The following is a 24,173-nucleotide window of genomic DNA, read 5'->3' as shown; positions in this document are numbered from 1 at the left end:
CAACTTTTGTCCAACCTAATTCAGGCCCATCGTGTTTTTTCCGCATCCAAATCTTAGTGTTACGTAATCAATGAGTTTTAGTACTTACGAGAGTTTTTAATTATATGTGTTGGATGGGACGCTAACTAATTTATGAAATGATTATCGGTTTATAATCAAATAATACTCTCTTCATGTATATGAGGTCTTTTGGGGAAGCCCAAAGCAAAGTCACGAGCATTTATGCTCAAAGTGGACAATATCATACCATTGTGGAGAGTCGTGTTCATCTAACATGGTATCAAAGTCATGCCTTAAACTTAGTCGTGCCACAATAGATTGGTAAATCCTCAAATGTCAAACAAATGACTCCAAAAAAAAAAGGAGTCAGAGCCTCCTCAGTCGAAAATGAAGAAGACTACTTGACAATATTATATCATTATAGAGATTCGTGTGGGTTCATCTAACAACCTCTACAAAGATTAAAAATCTAGGGTAGAGTCGAGGATAATCAATAATGATGGTAGGCACTCTTTGGTACATCTGGTGTGCCTTTATGAATGCTCATTTGGCGTGTGATGATGGAATCATATATAGTTGCATGTCAACTTCATTATTGCCCTTTATCATGAATATAAAAAATTATGTCAATCATTTTCACTTTCATTCACATTAATAAATCATTTCCTCCTTTTAAACATTATCATATTTATTATTTAAAATCATACAACCTACAGCAAATGGAGAATTAAATTTGTTTTTAATGGAGACATTTTTTTTTTTTTTTTTGGTTATTTATACATGTTGGGTGCATTGACTCCAGCTCAATTTTGATCTTCAAATCTTATATATATTTATGAGATTGTTTAATGCTCATTATCTTATCCAAAACCTGTCCTAATATTTTGTTTTAGGTTGCAAAATAAAATTAAAATAAGAATTAATGTGAGAAGCGTGCAACTTATACAAGTAGCTATTTTAATATTTTATTGAAGATATTAGGTCAAAGTCAACGTCTTAATACTTCTAACATACATATAAACCAACCAACAAAATTAAGTCAATAAACCTTAAGATTGACATATCAGTAAATCATACCCAAAGTCAAATAACACTAAACCACCGCAACTAACACTACCAAATTCATGTTTTTCTATTGAGAGGATAAAACCAAAATAACTTTATATTAAAAAAGTTAAATTTAATTGTTTATTTATGAAGTTTGATCACAATTATCTTCACCTTGAATATTGATCCCTCTAAGTGTTCTAGCATAAAGAAATAGAACAGATAGAAAAACGACTCGAGGGTTAGTTCAAACACGTATTTACATTACTCTCAAGTTGAGTTTAACGACTAAAAATATGAGCCAAGTTGGAAGAAAGAAAATGGGAAATGTTGCTGAGAATAATAAGCTTAATACAGCAGCCATAATTCTAAGCTACACTTCTTTTACACAGAATCAAGAATTTGAGCCTCTATGGAGCTATGTACCAGCAAGATCAAGCTGCCATGGCTGCTCGCTCGAGAGCAAACTATTTTTTCCAGAGCCCAATCTTGCAATAAACTCGAAACCAGAACAAACCCAGTTAAAAATAAGTATGAATAAACAAATTCATCAGCATGTTCTTGAGAGCCGCAAGTGAAGTTCGATTCGACGCATCAGAGAAGCGTGGGAAGATAATGCACCATCCTCCATTTTCGTGTATTTCTCCCTTCTTGTCCAAATGACATAATCTTGAAGCTGTACCTATGCCGTCAATGGCTCTGCTTCTTTGGTTATTATACCTCTGATTCTTCTTGAACAGTTGGAAGAGTACCCTCTTTGATAAAGGTTGGATTAAGAAACTTAGCAACAAAAGCCCATAATCTGTAGACATCTTCGAAATTGGTCAAAAATCCCAGAGAAGCTGTCACGACTTCGACACACACGAACCCGCCCTTTTCACCAAGCTTGCCATTTGCCATTGGTCTGCAGAGGGTAGTATCTTCTAGGTTCAAACTGGTTTTTTTGTGCCTTGGATTGTCGACTACGCGTATGTGACTAAGGAAACCGATTCCTAGAGATATACCTTCTTTTTCAGCCAGCTTCTGTACAATTTCTGGGTTGATTAGCCCCCTAACTTTGTCTCTCACGTTGAATGCCACGGCAGCACCCCTTTCGTATTTTATTTTCGGACCATAGATTTGAACAAGATTTGCTCTGCTACTTCCATCTGAATCAGGTAGCCGAAGTTGTAGCAGCGACGTGACAAGCCAATTGATCAGAAATCTTAGTCTGAGAGTGGTCTTATTGAGACCCAACAAGTCGATATGATCAATATGACGGCATACTATCTCGGGTTCTCTCCTGGCCCACTCTTGCCCATCGCCATATTCGCCATCACTGGTACCTTCATCGTCATCGAAGCTAGTAACAGAGGTTTCACCTGGCTCCATATTACAGCTCTGGTGCTCTTTACCATTTTCTTCAATGCCAAAAGAGACTCTTCTTCCCCTGTTCTGCACTTCAGATAATCTATCCCCTCGGCGTCCCAACAACCTAAATTCACCTTCGGTTTCCCGTCTTATCGCACTCTCCTTAATCTCTGGGCAGATCTCAGAAGTCAGACCATTCTCTAGGTTATGATGGTGTGAGCTAGAATTTGAATTGCCAAGACGAGATCTGACATCACAACTTGACATACCATTCGAAAGTGATTTGCTAGTTTCATCTACCTCCAACACGTCTGTACGTTCTGAACTCTTTTTACCGCTCTGTGAGGCAGGGCTCGTTACTGAATCGAGCTCTTGAGAAACTGACATGACAGCAGCATCAAATGACAGAATATTTATTTCATCAGCTGGCCTTGAATTTACTTCTTTGTCATTATAAAGCGGGCTGCTGTAAATTTTTGAAGTTGGTTTGGGTGATTGTCTCCTATTCTTTCGATATGCAAACCAATATGGGGGCAATGGGGAGGCGATTTCGTGTTTGTTGAAGCCAGCATTATCAGACCCAAGTGGACTGTGACCTAAATCTATCCACAACGAGTTATCAGATGACTCGTCTTCACTGAATATCGGGCTCTTCATCACCTCTCCGACAGAGAAACTCTCTGTTTCCTCAAATATAGTGCTCGTACCATCTCTTTCAGAACTTTCATGATCCATCTCAGTTTCGAATACATCTCTAACCTGAGAAGATGTAAATGCGCCCGAGAAAGCAGGCAACTGAGATCTTTGCCGTGATTCAGAGGCTTTATCGACATTCTCAGAGACTCCATCATCTTCAATCCCAGCAAATCCATCAATACCATCAATTGAATCACTCAGGTACATAGGATATTCAGGAGTTATCTTCACAATTCCTGACCCTGTACTCCCAGAACGATTCTGTAAACTTGCCATTACGGATTTCTTGATTAGTAGACATCCGAAACCAGTAGGATCAAACCCGAAAACTCTGTAGAACGATGTAACAATAAAATCTGGCCGGAAAAGGGACAGTCCAAGCGAATCCATGTCTTTCGGACCCAAAGATCCAGCATCAAGCAGAACATGCCAGTTGTTCTGTTGTGCTAGAGCCATCCATTGATACGAGTACTTCGCCCCCGTCACTCTAGATTGAACCGGAAACACGAAAAGACCAGTAGCAGAGTCCTTCTTACTCCTCTTATTTGAAATTTGTTTTCTCAAATCAGTGGAGCAGAGTTTCAGGGATGGCCATTTGAACCAGGCGCTATAAACTTTTGCACCTTTCTCTCTAGCACACTGAGCCATCCAATTCACAGATTCGCTCTCATAATCAAACATGGTCAACAATTTCTTGTTCGTATGAAAAGGATATGAATCAGCAAGCAATTTAAAAGCTGACCCTCTACTCACAGTAAACACAAGCCCATATTCATGCTCAGGAATGTTCAAATAGTCCATGATCTTGACCTTAATATCATGTTCAACCGTCCCTTTTTCAGCACATCCGTAAAGAGCATGGTTACTCAAATTTGCTGTAATCTCAGACAAGCTAAATGTGGAGGACTCCCAATAGTGCAGTGTTTGAACATAAGAAAAAAGTCCGAAGCCACAGTAATCGAGGCATACCTTTGAAGAAAGATGCGAGTACTCGTTGTACCTCAGCTGATCAATCTTCTCCGAGGACTGGAAATTCGGATACATCATAAGGAACTTGGAGAAAGATTCATGGAGGTCAGGAATGTCGTCTTCAGACTCGAAAGTGCGCTCGGCGGCGAGTGCAGTGGCGCGTAGAAATTCTCGCTGTGCGTGGAGTCTGGCGAGCGAACGGGACTTGCCCAAGCCGCCGCCGCCGCCGTCCTGGTCGCCGATTGAGTCGGATTCGTCAACATCTTGCGATTTGAAGAGAGACCCATTTTCAGATGCTTCTTCAAGAGCTTCCCTAAGCTTGTCCTCTTGCAGTTTTCGAAGAATTGATAAGTTTTTCTTGGACTCATGTCCAGTGGCAGACCCATCTCTTCTTCGGCTCTTCTTGTCCATTAATAGAGCAGCAGCGCAATGTGACAGAATTTTCCATGGTGAAAGATGCATTTAAGCTGGTTTTCAAAAGGAAACCCAGAGAGATTAAGAATCAAAATCTTGGATCAGAAATAACAGCAATGGGGGGTGGGGGTCTAGCCCATCAAACTTAAAAAGATTTGGGAAAAGAATCGTTCAGCTTCGAACCCTAGACCCCCAAAAGGCAATCAGAAAGGATCTTGAAACAGATCAGAGAAACCCCATTTCAAAAATACCTTACAGGACAATTCGATTAGAAATTCAAAACCCCAGCTCTTACGAATTCAAATAAGCCATCGGACACAAATAGTTCATCGAATGTCAGAAAATGAACTGCTAATTGACATTCTATTCTCTACATAAAAGTCAAGACAAAGACCAGAAATACCGAGGCGAGTCCCGCACAGAAACATTCGAAAAGGGTCAAAACCTAAAAACCCAGAATCCAGATCCTTTAATTTATACACAAAAAAGGCATTTCACAGACGAAATATCACCGGTAATCAGAACAGAAATTCACAAGAAAACACCAAATAACCAGCAATAGTTCTTGGGTCAATCTTCGATTTCAGTAGCAGATTGAACCAGAAAAATACGAGCGATTCTTGGCAAGAAATACTCTCCCATCAGAGCAAAAGAAGCGAAATGAAGACAACTGCTCTCTGTCTGACCTGATTCTTAAATCTTCTACGCTACCTCTCTCTTAGCAAACAGTAAGAAAGGACAATTTTGACTTTGATAAACAAAAGGGGTTTGATGATATTATAAAATATATTTATTTATAATCTTCCAACTCGATATTCTTCAATCTGCCTCTGAAAGGCCCTTTCACTAACCCAAATCCAAAAAGTCAACTTTTTTAGGCTGTTTCCCAAGTCCAACATCTTCTTCCCAACAAATCTCCATTTTAACTTCTTCCATTTTTTTTTTAATATTCCCATCTTCCTTTGCTTCCAGCTTTTTAAAATTTCTTTTTCTTAGTGGAAGGGAAGATTCCCATTTCCGTTTATTGCTTAATCATATGATTAGACTTCAATTAGTTATCATATTCAACTTTAATGTTATATTTCATGATTATGAGATTTGAATTATTTTTCAAACTCGATTTAAAAATTATCACATATTTACTTTTCAGGTTCACTACTTTCAAACCATACATATACATAGGAGCTTTAACTGGTTTTCATGAGCTTTTTGAACTTGGAATTCTTCCCATTTTTTTAAACAAATTTGTTTCTCCGTGGAAATTTCTTTCTCTTTTGAAAATATATTTTAATTAAAAGAAGCTATATACACAATTTAATTTAATGCTTATTTAGGAAAATAAAATGTTATTTATATTTTTGTGATTTATGATAATACTTTACACATGCTTTTAAAATTACTTTTTGTTTTTTTTGGAATATAATTACGAATTCAAATGTTTATTTAATAAATATGAAAAACTATTGTAATTTAAGTTTATAAATAATTATTCATTTTGTTTCCCATAAACTTTTTTTATTTTTTATTTTATTTTATTTTATTTTATTTTATTTTTTATAGCATCACCACGGCCCGTTTTCCCCCTATCGTTCCTCCGTACAACATCTCTAGCTATAATAGAACCCGTGCCGGCACGCTCTCTCCGCTGCAGTCACCCGCCGGCACGCTTCCATCGGCGTAGCCCTACTATTTATTTCTGTTTCTTCTCCGCTGAACGGCACCGGCACACCGCCCCTTTTCTGTTGCAGCCGCACGAAAGCAAAAACCTATTAGACTAAAATGTGTAATTTAACCAACCTTGGCCTTTTATAATTGGCGGCACTTGTACGAAAGCAAATTGGGTATCCCCGCTGAATCAACGCGCGCCATTGTTCGCAGAACAAAAGCTTGCATCTTTCGTTTCTCCCGGAGCCCTTCACTCATCACAGGTAAGGTTCATACTTCTAATTTCCGTTTGACGCTACTTGAAATAGAAGATTCCAGCCCTTTCTTTACTTTCTCTAGACATTGAATCTGTATAGAGGCTGCTGTGACTTGGTAGCATAACTTCCTGGTGGAGATACTGAAGTTTCTGAGTAGCCATGGCCGATTTCCAGACCTCGACTCAACGAGCCAAATGGATCTTGAATCCTCACGAGCTGGTACTTTTCCTTTCCTTTTTCCCCACTGGCGGTTTGGGAAAAGATAGTTACTAGTACTTATTCTTGCTGGGTTCTGATCAAAAGAACTTCGAGTAATCTTAGAATCAAGTCTTTGAGATATTTATTTACAATTAGGCTGGTAGTCCTTTATCTCATTTGCGCCCTTTCAATTTCCACGATATGTAATCTCATTTGAGGATATTCCGTTTCTTTAGATTGTTTTATGAAGGAACTGAAGTTTCTTACTTCTACGGCACTTGTGCGAAGTGTATAATCATATTATCAATTGCTTTAGTTGGACGCATTAGTTTTTGGTTATTTGTTCTATGACAACTTTCGAGTGAACTTCATTCATAAATTTGATAGACGATTGTTGGCTTTTGAGGGGTTTCACTTGTATTTAGGACTTGAAGAAGAGTCAATTGTGTATCTAAAGTATGAACACGATTCATATGTTGTACAGGTTGGCAGGTACAAAGCTGCTAACCAGAGAGCCATCGAAGCTCTGGAGAAGGTATGAATAGAATGAGATGACACTTCAATCAGTTTTGTCTACTGTACTAATTTTTATTTTTATTTGAAAGAGCAGTTTTCTCATGCTTCATTTCTTCCCAAAACTCCAAATTGCTGACGGCAATTCCCTTCTTCACTTCATGTGTTTGCCCCCAACTAAAGAATTTGGCGTCTGCTTTTATGAGTTTTAATATTACTATCTCTGCCAGCTAACTATCCTCTTGGTCTAGTTTGGAGCAACACTGATGGTGGTAGATGCTGACGGATCATTGTCCTATCCAGACCCTCTGATAAATTCAAAAGAAAATGGTAACTACTCTTCTGCTGCCCTTTTGCAGGAGCTTAAAACTAAAACTCTAGCATTAAATCTTAATGTATAATTACCAACTCTTGGTATGATAGTTTATTTTAATGTCAGCTGACAAACATTCCCGCCCCAAACCTTTGAGTATTGAAGAAGAGCAATTTATGCGAGTATTTTACGAGAACAAACTTCAAGAAGTATGCAACAATTTTCATTTTCCTCATAAAATCCAGGTATTCAAATAAGATAAGCCGATTGAATGATCCATTTTTCTTTTCACATAAAAAGTCTAATATATTTCAAATATTGAAATTTTTGTTTATATAAATCCCACTTTTATGTTTTTCCTTAGTTTTGTTTACTCTTTGCAGGCAACGGCTCTTATATATTTTAAGAGATTCTACTTACAATGGTCTGTGATGCAACATAATCCCAAAAATGTAATGTAAGAGTTTAGATGCACATGTGCTCTATGCGTTTGAAGTTTCCCTTATTTAATGTGTTACAACTTGCTATTTGACTTTGCAAAAAATCATTTAGAGGTATGAATGTAATTAAAATGCTTAGCGCTAGAAAAATTGATTGGATGTTGGATGTCCATTTGTAAACACTTCGTCTTAGGAAGTGTTGCTTCTGCAAATTGTTTCTCTCTCATTGCCACTTATTATCATCATACAAACTGTAGCGTACTTTCGGGATGTAGCTAACCTTCTCCTGCCCAGGTTGACTTGCATTTATGCAGCTTGTAAGATAGAAGAAAATCATGTCTCAGCTGAGGAGCTTGGCAAGGGGATTTCACAGGATCATCAAATTATTCTCAATTATGAGATGATAGTTTATCAGGCATGGATGTGTCTCAGAACTTGTTCTTATCTTGCTCACTTCATTACTTTGTTTTCCCCCTCTATTCTCCCCACCATTTATATATATTTTCTCTTCTCTTATTTCTTTTTCTGTTTTCTAGAGTCTGGAATTTGATCTTATTGTTTATGCACCTTACCGATCAGTTGAAGGCTATGTACATGATATGGAGGTAAGTATGGTCTTATTTATTGATATTATTATTATTATGTGGATTTTCTAAGCAATGCTGAAACAAAATACATCTATTTTTTCTAGGGCATTCTTTACCTTCTTATAACGTTGGTTCAAATTTTCTGTCTTTCATTGTTGTTTCACTTGGTGATAAATGGTGCATGTTTTCAGGAAGTCTTCCATGAGAATGCTGAAAGGCTTCAAATGCTGAAGGTAATTGCTTATTCAATGTAGTTGATATACTGTAGTATGAGTATATCCCTCTTCAAGTTTTTGTGGTCATTCTGTTTAGCCATGTACTGTAGTATGAGTATGTCCGCCCTTATAGTTTTTGTGGTCAATCTGTTTAGCAATATACTGTAGTATGAGTATGTCTGCTCTTCTAGTTATTGTGGTAAATCTGTTTAGCAATATACTGATTTTAAATTTGTGAAATTTCCTTCCATGGAGACACAGATCATCTCTTGTCTATTTGATGCTAATTTTAGTGTTGGTCAAATTTTTTGGTGCTTTCTTCTGAACCTTATGTCAATTGGTCAATGTGATCAAAGAAATCTTTGCATGTGTTGACAAAATGCATTGACCAGACAATTAAAACAAGGGGCAGCTAGGAGTCGAGCCCCTAAAACAGCACCCAGCGTGAGTAATTTTTCTATGTTCTTAAAAATAACCTTAAACCTTTTCAACTTCAATTGTTGTAAGGTATGCCGGTATTCTTTAGGATTGTCAGAGGCAGGTGTAGGAAGTAAATAGAGAGATGAGAAGTGTTTTTTGAGTGAAAACATTAAAATATTTTGATAGATCTACCCTCTTTTATAGGCCACAATTTTTTATCGAGGAGTTCATTTTCCATCCCCTTTTTCGTTAGAAGGGAAAGTTTTTGTGGCAGGTGGAGATCTGTATGGTTTTATGGGGTTTGGGGGGTGAAAAAAACAATAGTCTATAAAGAGGCCGAGAGAGTTCGTAGTGAGGTTTGATCCACCACTAGGTTCTACGTTACTCCTTTATAATTATCTGCTTGGTCTTATTTTACTTGATTGAAGCTCTAGTTGATTCTCTTTGTGGGCTTGGTTTTTTGGATGCTCTTGTATTCTTTCATTTTTCTGTCGATAGAAGTTCAGTTTCTTATAAAAAAAAATGTGAAAGTTGCACTCTTATGTTCTCATAACATAGTTTTTTTTTAGTTCGAACAAGGGTTGGGGTAGAAATTCTAATGTCTAGCCTTTTGTAGAGTTTATTATGCCTTGTTAACTAGTTGACCTATGTTTGCCCTGGTTGACATACTTTTATCGCTGTTAAGTTGAGGAAAAGTCCATGTTTTTCTCCTGTTTCTTCCTTTTAAGCTTTATTTGATATTTTTTTATTACTTGCATCATGTACTTTCAACAGAATTGTCTAATTGTAATTTTCATTAAATTTTGCTCTTTATTTAAAAATTTTAATTCTGTGTTGATTTTTCCTGTGAATTCTGCAGGAAGCAGCATCGTTAGAGGTTGATAAAATTATGTTAACAGATGCCCCACTTCTCTTCCCCCCTGGGCAGGTGCTTATTTTCTATTATACTTCCTGTAAGGAACTTACTACTTTAGGACTTGAAACTTTCTACGTTGATCTTCAAGTATCCTGGTGCAATAATTGAATTTATTTCAGGATTGAGCTTAAACTTTTGCGTTTACCCTTGGCTAATAATTCTTCAGTGGAAAGTGGAGGGTGGAATTCTGGGTTATGCATACATTAGGAAAGTGGAGGGTGGAAGGCTGCTGTGTGTGTGTAGTGGGTGGATTGGGGGGGGGGGGGGGGGGGGGGGGGGNGGGGGGGTGGGCGGCAGCCTATATTAACATTGTCTTTCAGGGAGGTAGAATTTTGTTATAGGTTGTATTCCTCTTAAGTTCCTATTCAGTAATTAGATTTCATAATTTGATAACTTTGTTACGTTCTATCTGTTTCAATCTTATTGATCACATGCAGTTAGCATTGGCTGCATTGCGCAGATCAAATGAAGTTCATGGAGTTATTGACTTTGAAAGGTGAGAAGTCACTGCTTATCTAGATTTGTTTTGTTATTTTTAGTTAGCATTGGCTGCATTGCGCAGATCAAATGAAGTTCATTGATTTATTGGCTTTGAAAGGTGAAAAGATACTACTTATCTCATTGAATTATTTAAAATTTCCCTCTCATAAAAAATTACGATAGTGGACTTCTAATTGCATGGCATGCATGCTTTTAGGAATTTCATTGGAGATTCTAATTCTGTTGAAGTTCTTGTATTGGTTAGGTAGTCTATTTTGGCCTTCTAATGCCCTTTCATTTATTTTAATGAAAGCTTGTTTATTTATTTTAAAAACTTGAGAAATGATGGATTTATGGATTATTTGTAATCATCCATTGACGTCTGCTAATATTTAACAATTGAACCCTTTTATAAGTTTGGCTCTTCTTTTGGGCTTGTCTTTTTGTATGGAAGTGAAACTATGATCTTTATTTTATGCTTTCATATGTTGAAAGCTGATTATGTTTAATAAAAGAAAAACTAATATATCTTTCCATCTTTAATTGGCAACATTCTGTTGTTTCCATCCCTTACGTGCAATGGTTCACTTATTCTTCTCAGTTCATGTGTAGGTACCTGGATAGTATTCTCTCTCGCCAAAATTCTGCACATATAATTTCTGAGCTCTATGAGCGTTTTAATTCAATTGACTCATGGGTATGAACTTGTCTTTTTCTCCAACTGATTGAATCAGTAGTCTAAAACGTATACTGTTGTAGTAGGAGGAGAGTAAATTTAGCTTATTCCCTCTTTCGGAAATTTTGTATCAGTATCTCCTACGAACTTGTGGTTGTAGGCTACATTTCTAATGCGCTACTGTGTTGTACTTTTTTTACAGATTAATAAATATGCATTCCCTTCAGAAAAGGACTTAAAGCACATCAACAGAAAATTAAAATCTTGCTGGGGACTGGGCTCCAATGACGAGTATTTTATACAAACTTGTGATATCTTGAATAGAATTAGTCTACCTCTTGCTTAGTTTAGTACCCCCTCTTATCTTGTTTCCCAGCTGCTAATTACAAGTTGCATCAAAACTTGGCAGGAGTAAAAAAAGGGAGAAGAAATCAAAGCACAAATCAAAGAAGAGTTCGAATGAAATGCAGAATATGCCTTCGCACACTTAGCTGTATGTCTGTTTTCCACCAGCTATATTTTGGTAGGCTGATACAATTATTCCATCCTGGTACTTTGTTTGTCAGTTGTTTTTTTAGTCTTTAAGAAGAAATAGAAAAATACAGTCAATAACCACGCGAATGAAAAAGGATAGTGGCAGCGAAACATTTATAAATTATTGTGGCATATTATTCTAAATGAGTAACTGTTGTTACTACCAATATATCTCTTTTCAAGACGTCTTCGTCATTGAAATTATTTATAAAAAAACAAACCACCTTTGATCAAATATCAAGAAACCATTCATGTTTCTCTTATACTTCCCTTTCGCGGAAAATTATCAACGCGGCTACCACCCTCTAGATGGATTGAATGTTTACGAAATCATTATTTTTAGTTTCTCTCCTACATCCAGTATAAAATCACACATTGTACAGCCTCCTTAAATTATTTCACCTCTCCCACCCAAACTCTAAATTACTCCCTCCCAAAAGAACAATGAAAGAAGCCTAGATCTTGAAGTGATTTACGTTTGACTCTTTTTTTTAGGTACGCAAATCTCAACAGGGGACTGACGAAAAAGGAGAGCTAGGCAATTGGAAGAAGGTTAGTTTTTAAATCCCTACACCCCCCCCCCCCCCCCCCCCCCCCCNAAAAAAAAAAAAAAAAAAAAAAAAAAAAAAAAAAAAAAAAAAAAAAAAAAGAGATTTTGAAAGAGTAGATGTGCTGTTGTAGTATTTTCCTGTGGTCAAAGGAAATTCCCTGTTCATATCTACATAAATTTTAGGGATGTATGAATTTAAAAAAAGCAATTAAACACACCTTTCCTCTGGAATCGAAATAATGTGAAAACTGTTTTAGAAATATAGAAATGAGCATGGCACATTACTTTGTTTTCTTTGCCCCAGAGTGTTCACAAATTAAGTTTAGATCCTGCGTGTAAAGTGAAGAACATTGTAGGCTTCTTGGTGGTACTCTTAGCCACCCATGCTTCTGCTGACAATATTTTCTTTCATACAGGCAACTCAACCTTCGCGTTGGTTAGTGGGTTTTCTGCATGAAACCGATATCCTTAAGCGGCGTTCAATATGAAAATATGGAAAAGGAAAACATCATATCAAGCACTGAGAAAATTTGCCCCCTCTTTGGTACTCATTCTCTGATTTTATTCTTTTCTTCAGTCAGCGATATTTCTGGTCAGTAACCAAGTAATTTCTGCCGTGTAATGATAACATTACGACAAAATTTTGAATTTTAGACTTATTCTCTGTCTTGGATTTTATTTCTCATTTTGTTCTCTCAAATGAAGAGCTTTTTCATACATCTTTTCCTTCGGAATGCGGGAGGAAGTCCCATCTTCCTAATTCTAATTCTCCTTTTGGTTCCATTCTAATTTCTTTCCTTGTTGAATAAGAAAAGAGAGAGAAACAAATGAAACTTACTCACAATTATTCTTGTGTTCTGCATTTCATATGTTTAAAATGACTACTCTTTTGTGTTCTGTTTTTGTTTTTTAATAGCAAAGTTCCTGAAGTAGTTCTTTCTTTTATCATTTGTGATTTAGAGGTTAAAGAGTGTTGTAAGGCTGTAAGAGAAAGAGGAAAAAGATGGGGGAAGACCAAAAAAAACAAAAACTAGATCCAAAAGTTGCCCCTCAATCATGAAAACTTGTAGGAACTGTATTTGGTTCTGGTGAGACGGCATCTTATAGCAAGAGCCAAGAAATTTAGTGGTACAAATCATTTTGACTGAGATGGATACGTAGAAACCTTCTTTGTTGTTCTTGTCTTAGCAGCAACAAGGCTTAGGTTTTTGAGTGTTTGAGTAAGAGGGTAGATTTATGAAACTTGGAGTTGGAAGAAGTGTTATGTATAAGTTAAAAGCAGTAATAAGAAGTAGAAGTTAATTAAGAAATGGGAGTGGTAGGTGGTGGAGTGCGGAGTGTGGGGATCCCAAAAAAGGGGAGAAGATCTATGGAGATGCAAAGAAGCATATAAGAAAATCCAAATAAGGAATAATGTATGAACAGAAAATGCCAAAAACAAAAACGATGATAAAGCTAAGAAGAAATGTCAGTGAGAGCCACCGAATACCACAGAAAGGAATCACTCCCAACACAAACAGAACAAACATCTTTCTTTCTTTACATTTCCTGAAAGCGACATTTGATTGGTTGGTTTAGACAATCCTCTCATCTTTTTCCTTTTCATTTCTCCCCAAAACCCAATTCTCCATTTTCCCCTAAACCCCATTGCCCTCACCTCTCACCTCTCTTTCTCCCTCTCTCTCTCTCTCTCTCTTATCCACCTTCTCTGTGTGTCTTAGATACTGCAAGCTACATTACAATGGATGGTCTCTTCCATTTAAAGAATCTCTCGTGTAGTTAGTGGGTATCCAACGAGTGAAATTTCTTACTCCAAATTCATGCTAGACATGTTTTTAATAGCTACTAAATATGAGTTTAAACTTCATCTCCCTCTTGTTGCTAGAATGCTAGAATGTGACTGCTTCTTAATATCAGTAGGATACATATTTTGTCTGCACAATGATAGCCACATTACGATGGCCTCTTTGAAGAGTTTCTTGTGGGGTAGTGGGCGTCCAACAGAAAGAATGAAATTGAAATTTCTTACCCTAAATTCAAACGGGTATATGTTTTTAGTCACTATTAAATATGAGTTTAAATTCTAATTTATAATTTGTGGTTGAAATTATAAATTAAAATGTGAATAATTTTTTTAACTAGAGGGGAGAGAGTGAGAGAGAGGAATCTGATATGGACATGACGGGGCCGAAATCAGAGGGGAAACACCCAATTATTGCTCCCCACGCTGCCCGACATTACATGATTCTGTCTCTTTACTCTCTCTCTTTCATTTTCATTTCTCCCACTTTTTTTTTCCTTTTTCTTTCTTTATTTATTTATTTTATGTTTTCCTTTCACATAAATTAAATTAAATATATGTATATTATTGTTGAATTAAACCACGTGGCATTATTGAGTTTTTGCAATTTTGTTATTAATTATCCAAAATAATTGCAGTTACATTCTATATGAGTTCAATTCCATTCTAGCCGGTAAACTTTTTAAAATTGAATTATTTGGCTATTAATTATTTTATACTTCAGAATATATATAAATATATATATATATATATTGCTACACCATTTGTTCTACATTTGAAGCTTATATAGATATGACTAAACTAAGGATACAACTCTTATTACGTGTTAAAAATTACTAATTTTCCAAAATGCCTCGTATCAATGAATATAGCATTCTTTACTTATAACGAAGACTCCTCTTCCAACCACATTCAACAAATATAAATTTATTTAACAATTATATGACATTTTAATAACATTTTATTTAAATTATTTAACAAATAGATTTTGAATGTAATGCAACAATCAAAAGATTACTGAGTCAATGTTATATGTCTTTAACCATATTAGCATATTAATGATTAAAATAAATGTTTACTTTAATTATTGAATAATTCTCAACTAGGGCCAAAATAATTGTTTTTTAATTTCATAATCTATTATTATTATTATTATTGGATAAAGTGAAGAAATAATTAAAATACAAATTCAATAATTTATTGAAGGAATGAATTTGGGGATGTATCAATGGGTAAGAATTCCATCTTAATTTCGAATATAGCTTATTTGAGTTGGAGAATAAAATAAGTCAAAATCATTTAATTTATTAAATATAACACAATAATAAACCAATAAAAATAGACTACACAATCAAATATATACCAATCTCTATTTCTGTATTTATGTAATTATAGTATCAAATTCTATTATTTCCCATAATTTAAGAATTATAGTAAATACCAATGCTACGCCATTCAAAGCTCAATTCATAGGCTTACAATTATTTTTAAATAGGCCATATTTTTTAAATAAAATAATTTAAATAAATTATATAAAAATTAAATCGTTTTGGTGAGAGTCTGCCAAGTCCACGTAGACGGTTGAGCTACTAATTTAATAACTATACGTTTTTTAATAAATAAATAAATAAATAAAAAGGAGGAAAAATCCACGCCGATCTAAGAAATTAATTAATTATTATTGAAAAGGAAAAACAAGGTTTGACATGTATTAAATTCAACGTCCATTATATCCGTGCATGGCCGAAATTTCACCAAAATAAGAGTACCTATAAATATATATATATATATATATATATATCCCACATTTTTTTTTTTAATTGTGAAAATATATTTGATTCTCTAATTAATATATATTGGAAATTGTCTTGGCCTATCAGGGCTAGCAGATGTTATCTAGTTTCTTTGGGGTTTAGCATCTGCACTCGTCCTCTCCAATCGTGGGATTTCACTATCCATCGATTTTGACACTTAAACTCTTAATTGACGGATTAAGAAATTTAGGAGGAGTTTGTAACATGTTTTTTTGGAAGTGATGATATGAAAGAAGGGGAGGGAGCACATTATTGGAGGTTGAAATAGTGGAAGAAAAAAGAGAGCAATAATAATAATATAGAGGAAGAAGGGGGAGGGAGGGAGCATAAGAGTATGAGAAAGCTGCGGCTGCCGCTGCAAATGGCAGAGAGTAGAGAGAGATTAAAAGAAGAATAGGGTTAGGCCTACGTAGCCGACCCGCAACGACCCGACCACACCTCTGAATATTGTCCTCCTCCACAGACCACACACACCACAACACTCCTCCTCTTAAAGCTGTTCTTGTTTTTGTCTCTCTCTTTTATCTGTTCCCCTTATAATCCCCAATTCCCCCCCTTCCCCCTCTCTGCATTTTCAAATTACCCCTTTCCACTTCCTTCTTCCAATTTCTCTCGATTCGATGCCTTCAGACGCCGGCGACCACCTCAAGACCGCCACCAAGCCCCTTGCCTCTGGCGGTGTTTGTCCTCCTCCGGAACAAGAGCACCTCCCTTGCCCACGCTGTGATTCCACTAACACCAAGTTCTGTTACTATAATAACTATAATTTCTCTCAGCCCAGGCATTTCTGTAAGTCCTGTCGCCGTTATTGGACTCACGGTGGGACCCTTCGCGACATTCCCGTTGGCGGTGGCAGCCGGAAGAATGCCAAGCGTTCTCGTACCTGCATTCCCGCGGCGGCGGCGGCGACGTCGGTTGTTTCTTCTTCATCTGGGTCTTTGACTAATTCTGTTTCTCAGCTCGATCATCACTCGTTGCCGGCGACTCCGTTTCTGGTGCCGCTCGTCGGTGGCCACAGTGGAGGACTGCAGTTCGGCGGCGGCGGAGGAGGGGAGTTGAAGGCTGGTGGGAATGTGTGTGGGAGCTTTACGTCGTTGTTGAACAATCACGCGCCCGGGTTTTGGAGTTTGGGTGGGTTCGGGCTTGGACTCGGGTCTGGGTTCGAAGATGTGGGCTATGGGGCGGCTAGTTCTAGGGTAGCCTGGCCGTTTCTCGGTCTGGGAGACGGCAGTACTGGAGTCGGCGGCCACGGCGGAGCGGCGAACATGTGGCAGTTCGAGAATGGAGACTCCGCCGGTTTTGTGGGGGCTGCTGATTGTTTGTCTTGGCCGGAATTGGCAATTTCCACTCCAGGAAATGGGCTCAAATGATAAATATTTTTAAAAAGATTTTTAGTTTTTTTCTTTTTGGGTTGGTGAAAAATGTGGGTTAAAAGGTTAAATTTCTGTGTTATGGAGGGGGTAAAATTAGAAACTTTTTTTTTTCCTTTTCTTTTTTTGATGTCTCCGAACTTTGTGGTGCGTTCAATTTTCTTCCTTTTTTTTTTCTTTTGTTATTATAAATATGTACTGTAATTTTATTAGCTGCGAACAGTCCCTCCGTTTAATTACAAAATTTACCGTTTCCTGCTCAAATATGAACCGTTCTAGAGCTGAAAAATATACAATACCTCTCCACAATTAATCATATAGTTTTAATTTGGAACATTGGGGTGTGTCAGATATTCCCAATTATTTGGGAATTTTTACATTAATTATGGACAAGTTATTGGTCGAGATGTAGTAAAGGAATTGCCAAACTTAGGCCTCCAATAAATCTAATCCATATATCCATCAAAATGTGGATTCAATTTTTACCTTAAAAATGTCAATAAAATATTGATATATTGATCAAAATTAACGTCAATTAATCATTATATATATATATAAGGTAGTTTTTTTTTCAAGATGAGCAGTGTCGATGATCCCAGACAAATTTTAAATTTGATTCTTAATTTATTTATTATGACAAATAAATGAATTTACTAAGTGAATTAGTTTGTTATTATTAAAAAAAAAAACAAATGATTTTAAAAAATAAATAATTATGACTCAAATCAACAAATCAACGGATTGTTGTAAAGAAATAATAAGAAACATCATACAATTTAATAAGTAAGATTTAAAAATTAAAAAAATATGAAATGAGGTCTAAAATTTAGATATTTTGAATTTAGATTTAAAAATTAAAAAGGTAATGAAGTGACTGTTACTGAATAATAATACACTCTATAGTTGTTAGTACGATGAGCTAAGAAATAAATGAAGCCAAGGTTGAGATATTAAATGTGGGTATTTAATGGCCACGAATTATTAGAATTAGGCAGGAAAAAGTAAAAATAAATAAATAAATAAATACACAATTACCTAATTAATTTGTTTGAAAAAATTTATTCACAACCGCTGACAATTTGCACCGTCGACATAGAATGAACGACTTGTCGACTGGCAACTCAATGATATTGTAATGAATTTTATAGATACTTTCTTTTAATTCCATAAGGTTTATTATTTTTCATTATTACTTCGAAAATAATTTTAATTTATTCCTTTTAATTTTTTTTATTGGATAAATTTGCAACCGATAAAATATTTATAGCTCGTTAATTTATTTGATATTTTTAATACTTTTATTCGGCATTTAAATGGTGTAACTTTTAGAAATATAGTTTGTTTTATTTTAAGGCCATCTCATTCTTTCAGCTATTAAATGGTTTTATTTATTTATTTATTTTATTTTGCCAAAAAAAGAAAAAGGAAGTGGGCCAAATCAGAAAAGACTCACATATGGGCTGGGCCCGTTGAAGGTTCGATCCAGATCCAATTACACACGAAAAGCATGGTGGAAATTTTGAAACGAAGGTGTGCTCTCACTTTTCCCTCTCTAGGGTTTTGGAAGAGGTTTCGCCATTTCCCACTCCTAAATCCATGTGTCTGAACTGAACCAGTTTCAGGGAGACGAAGCAATTTCAGAATTATAATGGCGTTTTCTCTGTTCTCAACTCCGCAACCACAGCAGCCGCAGCAGTTATTTCAATCGCAGCCTCAATCACAACCGCAACTTTTTCAGCAGAGCAGCTCATTGTTCTCCCAGCAGCCGCAACCATTTCAACTGCAGCAGCAACAACAGCAACTGCAGCAGCAGCAGCAGCATCAGCAGCAACAACAACAGCAGCAACAGCAGTTAATGCAGCAGCAACAGCAACCGCAGCAGTTGTTCATTTTTACAAACGATAAGGCTCCTGCAAGTTATGGTACTAAGTGGGCTGATCTCCATCCTGACTCGCAGAAAATTCTCCTTCAGATCGAGTATGTTCTTGTTGACTCTCTTTGAAACTTGTTGCATAATCTTGGTTTTTGCTTAATTGTACGAGTAGAAGTTTAAAGATCTTGTGCAAGAAAAGTATTTTCTGTCTTCCATGGTTTTCTGCCAAAAATGCTTCTTCGTGCTCAAGCAGAATTCTTGGACATTTTATTTAGTGCTAGCTTTCCCTTTTATCACTCCTCATCTTCTTGTTTACATTTAGGCTTCCTACGCTCTACAATTTTCCATATTATGTGGCTATTTATATACTCTGTCCCTTCAGGGAACGAATTTTGGAGTATCGGGATGAGAGCCAGAGACTGGATCAGTGTAGTCGCCTCTACGATTCTTCAGTTTCTAACGATGGGTTTGAGCTCGATGCTAGTCGAATTGTTCAGGTTACTTTTGACATTAATCAGATTGCTTTTTTATTTCCTTTCGACTTTACGTCGAATAATTATTGGAAAGTTGAGCTTACTGATAATATATTTATGGGTACTGAGATATACATGGGAAAATGCCGTATGAGTAATTGATTGTGGGTATACTGTTTGGCGTATTAGGTTCATAATCACATTCAACAGTATTCCTAAAGCTTGCTTCTTATCTTTTCTGTAAGATTTGGGATAATTTAATACATGCTTTATGGGCAATGAAAAGTTACGGAGGAGAAAACAAATTGGTAGTTGGATTTCTCAAGAACTTGTTTAAATTGATTCAGAGGTTCTCAACACGTTCCTCTTTGGCTCTTCCCTTACTCTAATGAATTAATAAGTGATTAATGAATTAATAAGTGATACGTTACTTGGAATAAAGATATATTTTCGATGGATTTGGAAGGAGGCATCTTATTCCAAAAACAAACATTTAGGGCGGACCCTTCTATCCCTTCATTTTCTGTTGGAAAAGGTGGTTTTGTTCCTGTTGTAGCCCAAGGGAGAAGGGTTCACATGAAACCTGCTTACATGTATCTTAATGTTCAACCTTTAAAGCATCTTAGATAAATTGTTTGTTTTGAGTACCGTAATATTTAATTGCACATCCATAAACCACAAAAATGCTATTTGAACTGTCCCAAGTCTAACACATAATTATTGATTTTTATATTGTAAAGTTATGGGGTTATTGAAATTATTGCATATTCCTTATCAGGAACTTGGGGGAATTAGTACGTCTACAGAACATCAAAAAGTGCTGCTTCAAGAGCTGATGATTTCTGTGAAAGGGATGCTTTGGAATACAGAAGTTGCCATTCGTTCTTTCATGATGATACGCCCAAGGTTCGTTCATCAGAGTACTGGAGGTGCTACAAATCCTGCTGCGCCAACACAGGTTCCTGGAGTAACATCGCCACTAGGTTCCAGTGGTCAACCAACATCCACCTCAATCGTGCCAGTTTTTGATTTCTACAGTGGTCTCCCAAAAAAACCTTCTCCATTTTTGCAGCAAACTGTTTCAAGATTTGAGAAGTATCTCGGTGAATGCCGCCAGTGGATTGAAGAGTTAGAGCAACTCCTTGTCCAAGAGTCTAATCGGAGTGCTTCCAATTCTGGCTCCTCATTGTTTCATTCGCTTCCTAAAATCATGTCAAATGTGCATGAATTCTTCATTCACGTAGCTGCTAAGGTAGGAGAAATCTTGTCCTTTAATGGTCATTAATTTTAAATAATGTAGTGGGCCACTTTTGAAATGTTTGTCCTATAGATTCAGATATTCTTCAATTAGGTTGTCGATGTATGTCACTGATGAGGAAATACCTGGTTTATTTAAGGGATCTTGATTGCTGATAGGGATTGTAATAAGTTGTCTTTAAGTTGGTTAGGGGACAGTGATGGTATGTATGTAATGTAAATTTGAGGTTGCTTTTTGGTATTGAGTTTGACTTTGACTAGTATAGCTTGCTTGGAAACAAAGTCTACAATTTTTTTAAGTGCTGGTTTTTAAGTTCGGAAGATGTCAGAGTGTGAAAATCCTTCAACTTATCCACATGCACCTGATCTCACAGTAGAAAGTAGGATGCTACATATGCACATTCTTATAACTAACGGCATGTTAAAAATTATTCCTCAGGTTGAGAGTATTCATCAGTACATTGACTCAATGAAGGCGGCTTATCTTGCTGATCAGCGTCGCAGAGGGGATGTAAATAATCCATTTCTTGAGGCTGATCGAAGGGAAACTGCACGCCAAGAAACAGTAGCTAAGAGGGCACATCCGACTTTACATTTGCCTGCAAATTCACAACCATCAACTCAAGCTACTGGATTACTTGCCAGCTCAGGCAATCATGGTGCATCAACAGCCCCACAATCGTCTACAGTAGCCACACCAGCTTCTTCCGCAGGTGGATTGTCCCTTTTTAGTACACCCTCTGGTCCAGCTACTGCATCATCATCTCTGTTCATGACACCAACAGCGTCTGTTCAAACATCCTCTCTGTTTAGTTCATCTGGTGCAACAGCTCCCACATCACTTTTTGGCTCGTCCTCTGCACCATTGTTTAGTTCTGCTAATACTCCCTTTGGCAGCACCGCTCCATCTTTTGGGCAATCTGCTTCTACAGGAGGTTCATTATTTTCAACACCCTTTGCTTCTGGTAATTTCTTGACATTTTTTGTATGCAATATATTTCTTCGTAGTATTGAACTAATTGTTTATTTCTAGTAGTTAATCGCTGGTTATCTATTTTTATCCCATTATGTTATAAAACATGTGTTTGGGATGTTTTGGAAACTTGCAAAAAAAAAAAAAAAAAAAAGAAAGAATTCCACAAACTATGATGATCCTGTCTAATAGGAATGCAATTTTATAGTTAGATATATTATTAGGGTATCAACAGTATATTAGTAATTAACTTGAGGAGTTTGTTGTTAGGTATCAATTATAAATAGATGACTGGGAGGAGAGGAAGGTAGGCATTGGTTTTGATGGTTTAGGCTTGAGTGGAGAGGGAAGCTCCAGTACCTTGAATTAGTTTGGAGTAATTCATCGATCTTTTTTCCTTTCAGTATATTTCAGCTATTTCAGCATGTTATATTTAATTTAACGCATATCATATCCCCATGTAATATTATTAGTATTAACTCTTTTTGTTAGTGACCGTTCTGCAAAGTATGATAGCATTCTATCTCATAACTTTTAATAGAATTTTCAATTCTAGTAGCCTTTTTTGTTCTTAACTTATTTATGCGGTGCTTTGTAGTTTTATTTATCTTGACACCCTTCGGAACATTGGTTGCTCCTTGCATTTGAACAAGCTTGTTTCTGTACAAATTGTTAATGTGATATAATTCTTACAATTATCCTATCTTGGCCCAACAGTCAATGAGATAAGTTTTGATAAGAGAAATTGTATGGGTATGGGCTCGAAGATTGATAGTAGCAAATCAGTACATCTTTTTCAAATATATATATTATTTTGTTCTCTTTTCTTTTTCTTTTCAAATATTAGAAAGCTGGATTTAGATCAAATTACTTTAAGCACATGTAAATTAGCTTAAACACGTGTGGTTGTGGGAAATAGATTAAATGATTTGACATGATTTCCTTATCGTTATTACTTACAAGAACATGTCTGATTTGAGTTTTTAATTGACTTGACATAGGAGGAATATATGTTATTTAATGTTGGTACGTTCCCCAGTTACCAGTTGCCAGATGGGATCAGTTTATAACCATGACTTGTACTGTTTTCATAGGTGCTGCAACAGGATCTGGGGCTAGCTTTGGGGCAACTTCGGTGAGTTAAAAATTTCTCCTATTAGGTTTCTGTTCTTCGGTTTATTACCTTCATGCTGTTTCTTTGGCATTTCTGCTAATGAATCCGAATGAAGATCTATTGGGGATGTATGGGGCTGCGTGTATATGCGGGAAATATAAGTCTCATGCTTGGTTCATGCGAGCTATATAACCCATCTTATTTTATTGCAGAAATCGTCAAAGCCAAAGTCCCGAACTGCTCGGCGCTACTAGTCATAAATAACCATGTAAGATTATTATTACCAGCTACAAGTAACAACTGATGAAAAAACAGCCAAGGATTACGAGACATATCTGGCATATCTTCGAGGAAAGGCCAATTTCTTAGTCATTGACAGTTCTATATCAGATTGTTCTACATGCAGTAAAAAGCCTTAAGGTATCTGACGCTTTCTTGCGAAGTTGAAGGAAATTGGAACGTTTTCTCAAAACAACCCTGCTGCTATGGCTGATTGTTTTATGAAAGATAAATATCCTGCTACGGCTAATATGTTTTCTGAAAGAGAGCGGTGAGGCGATATGAGAATTCTGTAACTCTGTAGAATACAACATAGGTATGATGGATGTCTTATGAAAACTCAATGTTTTTCTGGTGATGCGATTAGTTAGGGGGGAACAGTATTAATCTTGTCATTGTTGGTGGCCTGCTGTACAAAAAAATCGACTTGCGGTTGCAGGAAACAGCTCGAGTGTTTATCAGATATTCTTCTTGGACCAGTGGCTGCATCTCTGAGCCGCCATCAGGACTGGCAAGTTTACCTTTGAATGAAAGGGTATATATAACGTCTCTACAGCATGTTTGAAATTGTTCACTTGAATTATTCTCATCTGCATTCTTCTCTGAAGGAATTTGACTGAAAAATTGTGTACCGAATTTTTGGTGATTTTCCAATTCTTAACCCTTTTTTCTTTAAATTGATGTCATGTCTCCATTGTAATGACATTTTGCAATTTAATTGTGTAATGAATTTTTGTTGGGTTTTCCTCCCTTCTTTTAACTGATGCCACCATTTTGGTAATTTCTGATTCAACTGTGAAATTATGAAATGAATGTTAAGGAATTAATTATTGTATAGAGAAGGAGAGAATTGACTGAAAACCATTGTCGTAAATTAGCAGCAGGGTGATTTTATTATTAAAACTTGAAAGAAGATCGAAATGCATCACCCATTTAAGTGAGGTTGACAAAGAAGAGGTGATAGATAAATGTCCAATCA

At 36.3% G+C, this 24,173-nt stretch overlaps 4 protein-coding genes across 8 annotated transcripts; 3 read left to right on the top strand and 1 right to left on the bottom strand.

Annotated features, from left to right (window-relative positions):
- Positions 1-1,363: 1,363 nt before the first annotated feature.
- On the bottom strand, positions 1,364-5,214 carry LOC111497020. Its single transcript, XM_023147629.1, has one exon. It carries the CDS (start codon positions 4,522-4,524, stop codon positions 1,762-1,764), a length of 2,763 nt encoding a protein of 920 aa, XP_023003397.1. The 5' UTR covers positions 4,525-5,214; the 3' UTR covers positions 1,364-1,761.
- Positions 5,215-6,053: 839 nt separating this feature from the next.
- On the top strand, positions 6,054-12,959 carry LOC111497153 (cyclin-H1-1). 5 transcript variants are annotated; one of them, XM_023147833.1, is made up of 16 exons: positions 6,054-6,404; positions 6,498-6,617; positions 7,081-7,131; positions 7,361-7,439; positions 7,549-7,667; positions 7,806-7,879; positions 8,157-8,277; positions 8,399-8,467; positions 8,641-8,682; positions 9,944-10,012; positions 10,438-10,496; positions 11,093-11,177; positions 11,359-11,447; positions 11,566-11,679; positions 12,186-12,242; positions 12,657-12,959. In XM_023147833.1, the coding sequence occupies exons 2-14, from the start codon at positions 6,558-6,560 to the stop codon at positions 11,645-11,647; spliced, it is 999 nt and encodes a 332-aa protein (XP_023003601.1). In that variant the 5' UTR covers positions 6,054-6,404; positions 6,498-6,557; the 3' UTR covers positions 11,648-11,679; positions 12,186-12,242; positions 12,657-12,959. The 5 variants fall into 5 exon arrangements, with proteins under 5 accessions (XP_023003601.1, XP_023003600.1, XP_023003598.1 ...); XM_023147832.1 differs by having other exon boundaries at positions 6,518-6,617; positions 11,566-11,649; positions 12,657-12,918; XM_023147830.1 differs by having other exon boundaries at positions 11,566-11,649; positions 12,657-12,918.
- Positions 12,960-16,120: 3,161 nt separating this feature from the next.
- Positions 16,121-17,487, top strand: LOC111497154 (dof zinc finger protein DOF3.4-like). The gene has a single exon (XM_023147836.1). The coding sequence runs from the start codon at positions 16,476-16,478 to the stop codon at positions 17,223-17,225; it is 750 nt and encodes a 249-aa protein (XP_023003604.1). The 5' UTR covers positions 16,121-16,475; the 3' UTR covers positions 17,226-17,487.
- Positions 17,488-18,747: 1,260 nt separating this feature from the next.
- LOC111497125 (nuclear pore complex protein NUP58-like) lies at positions 18,748-23,956 on the top strand. Its single transcript, XM_023147791.1, has 6 exons — positions 18,748-19,202; positions 19,481-19,595; positions 20,350-20,823; positions 21,268-21,793; positions 22,896-22,936; positions 23,128-23,956. Exons 1-6 carry the CDS (start codon positions 18,874-18,876, stop codon positions 23,167-23,169), a joined length of 1,527 nt encoding a protein of 508 aa, XP_023003559.1. The 5' UTR covers positions 18,748-18,873; the 3' UTR covers positions 23,170-23,956.
- The last annotated feature ends 217 nt before the right edge of the window (positions 23,957-24,173 follow it).

This window comes from Cucurbita maxima, unplaced genomic scaffold, assembly GCF_002738345.1.
Source record: "Cucurbita maxima cultivar Rimu unplaced genomic scaffold, Cmax_1.0 Cma_Scf00023, whole genome shotgun sequence".
NCBI classification, from domain to species: Eukaryota; Viridiplantae; Streptophyta; class Magnoliopsida; order Cucurbitales; family Cucurbitaceae; genus Cucurbita; species Cucurbita maxima.
The sequence above is the reverse complement of the archived record's forward strand: the minus strand, read 5'-3'. Positions and strand labels throughout refer to the sequence as shown.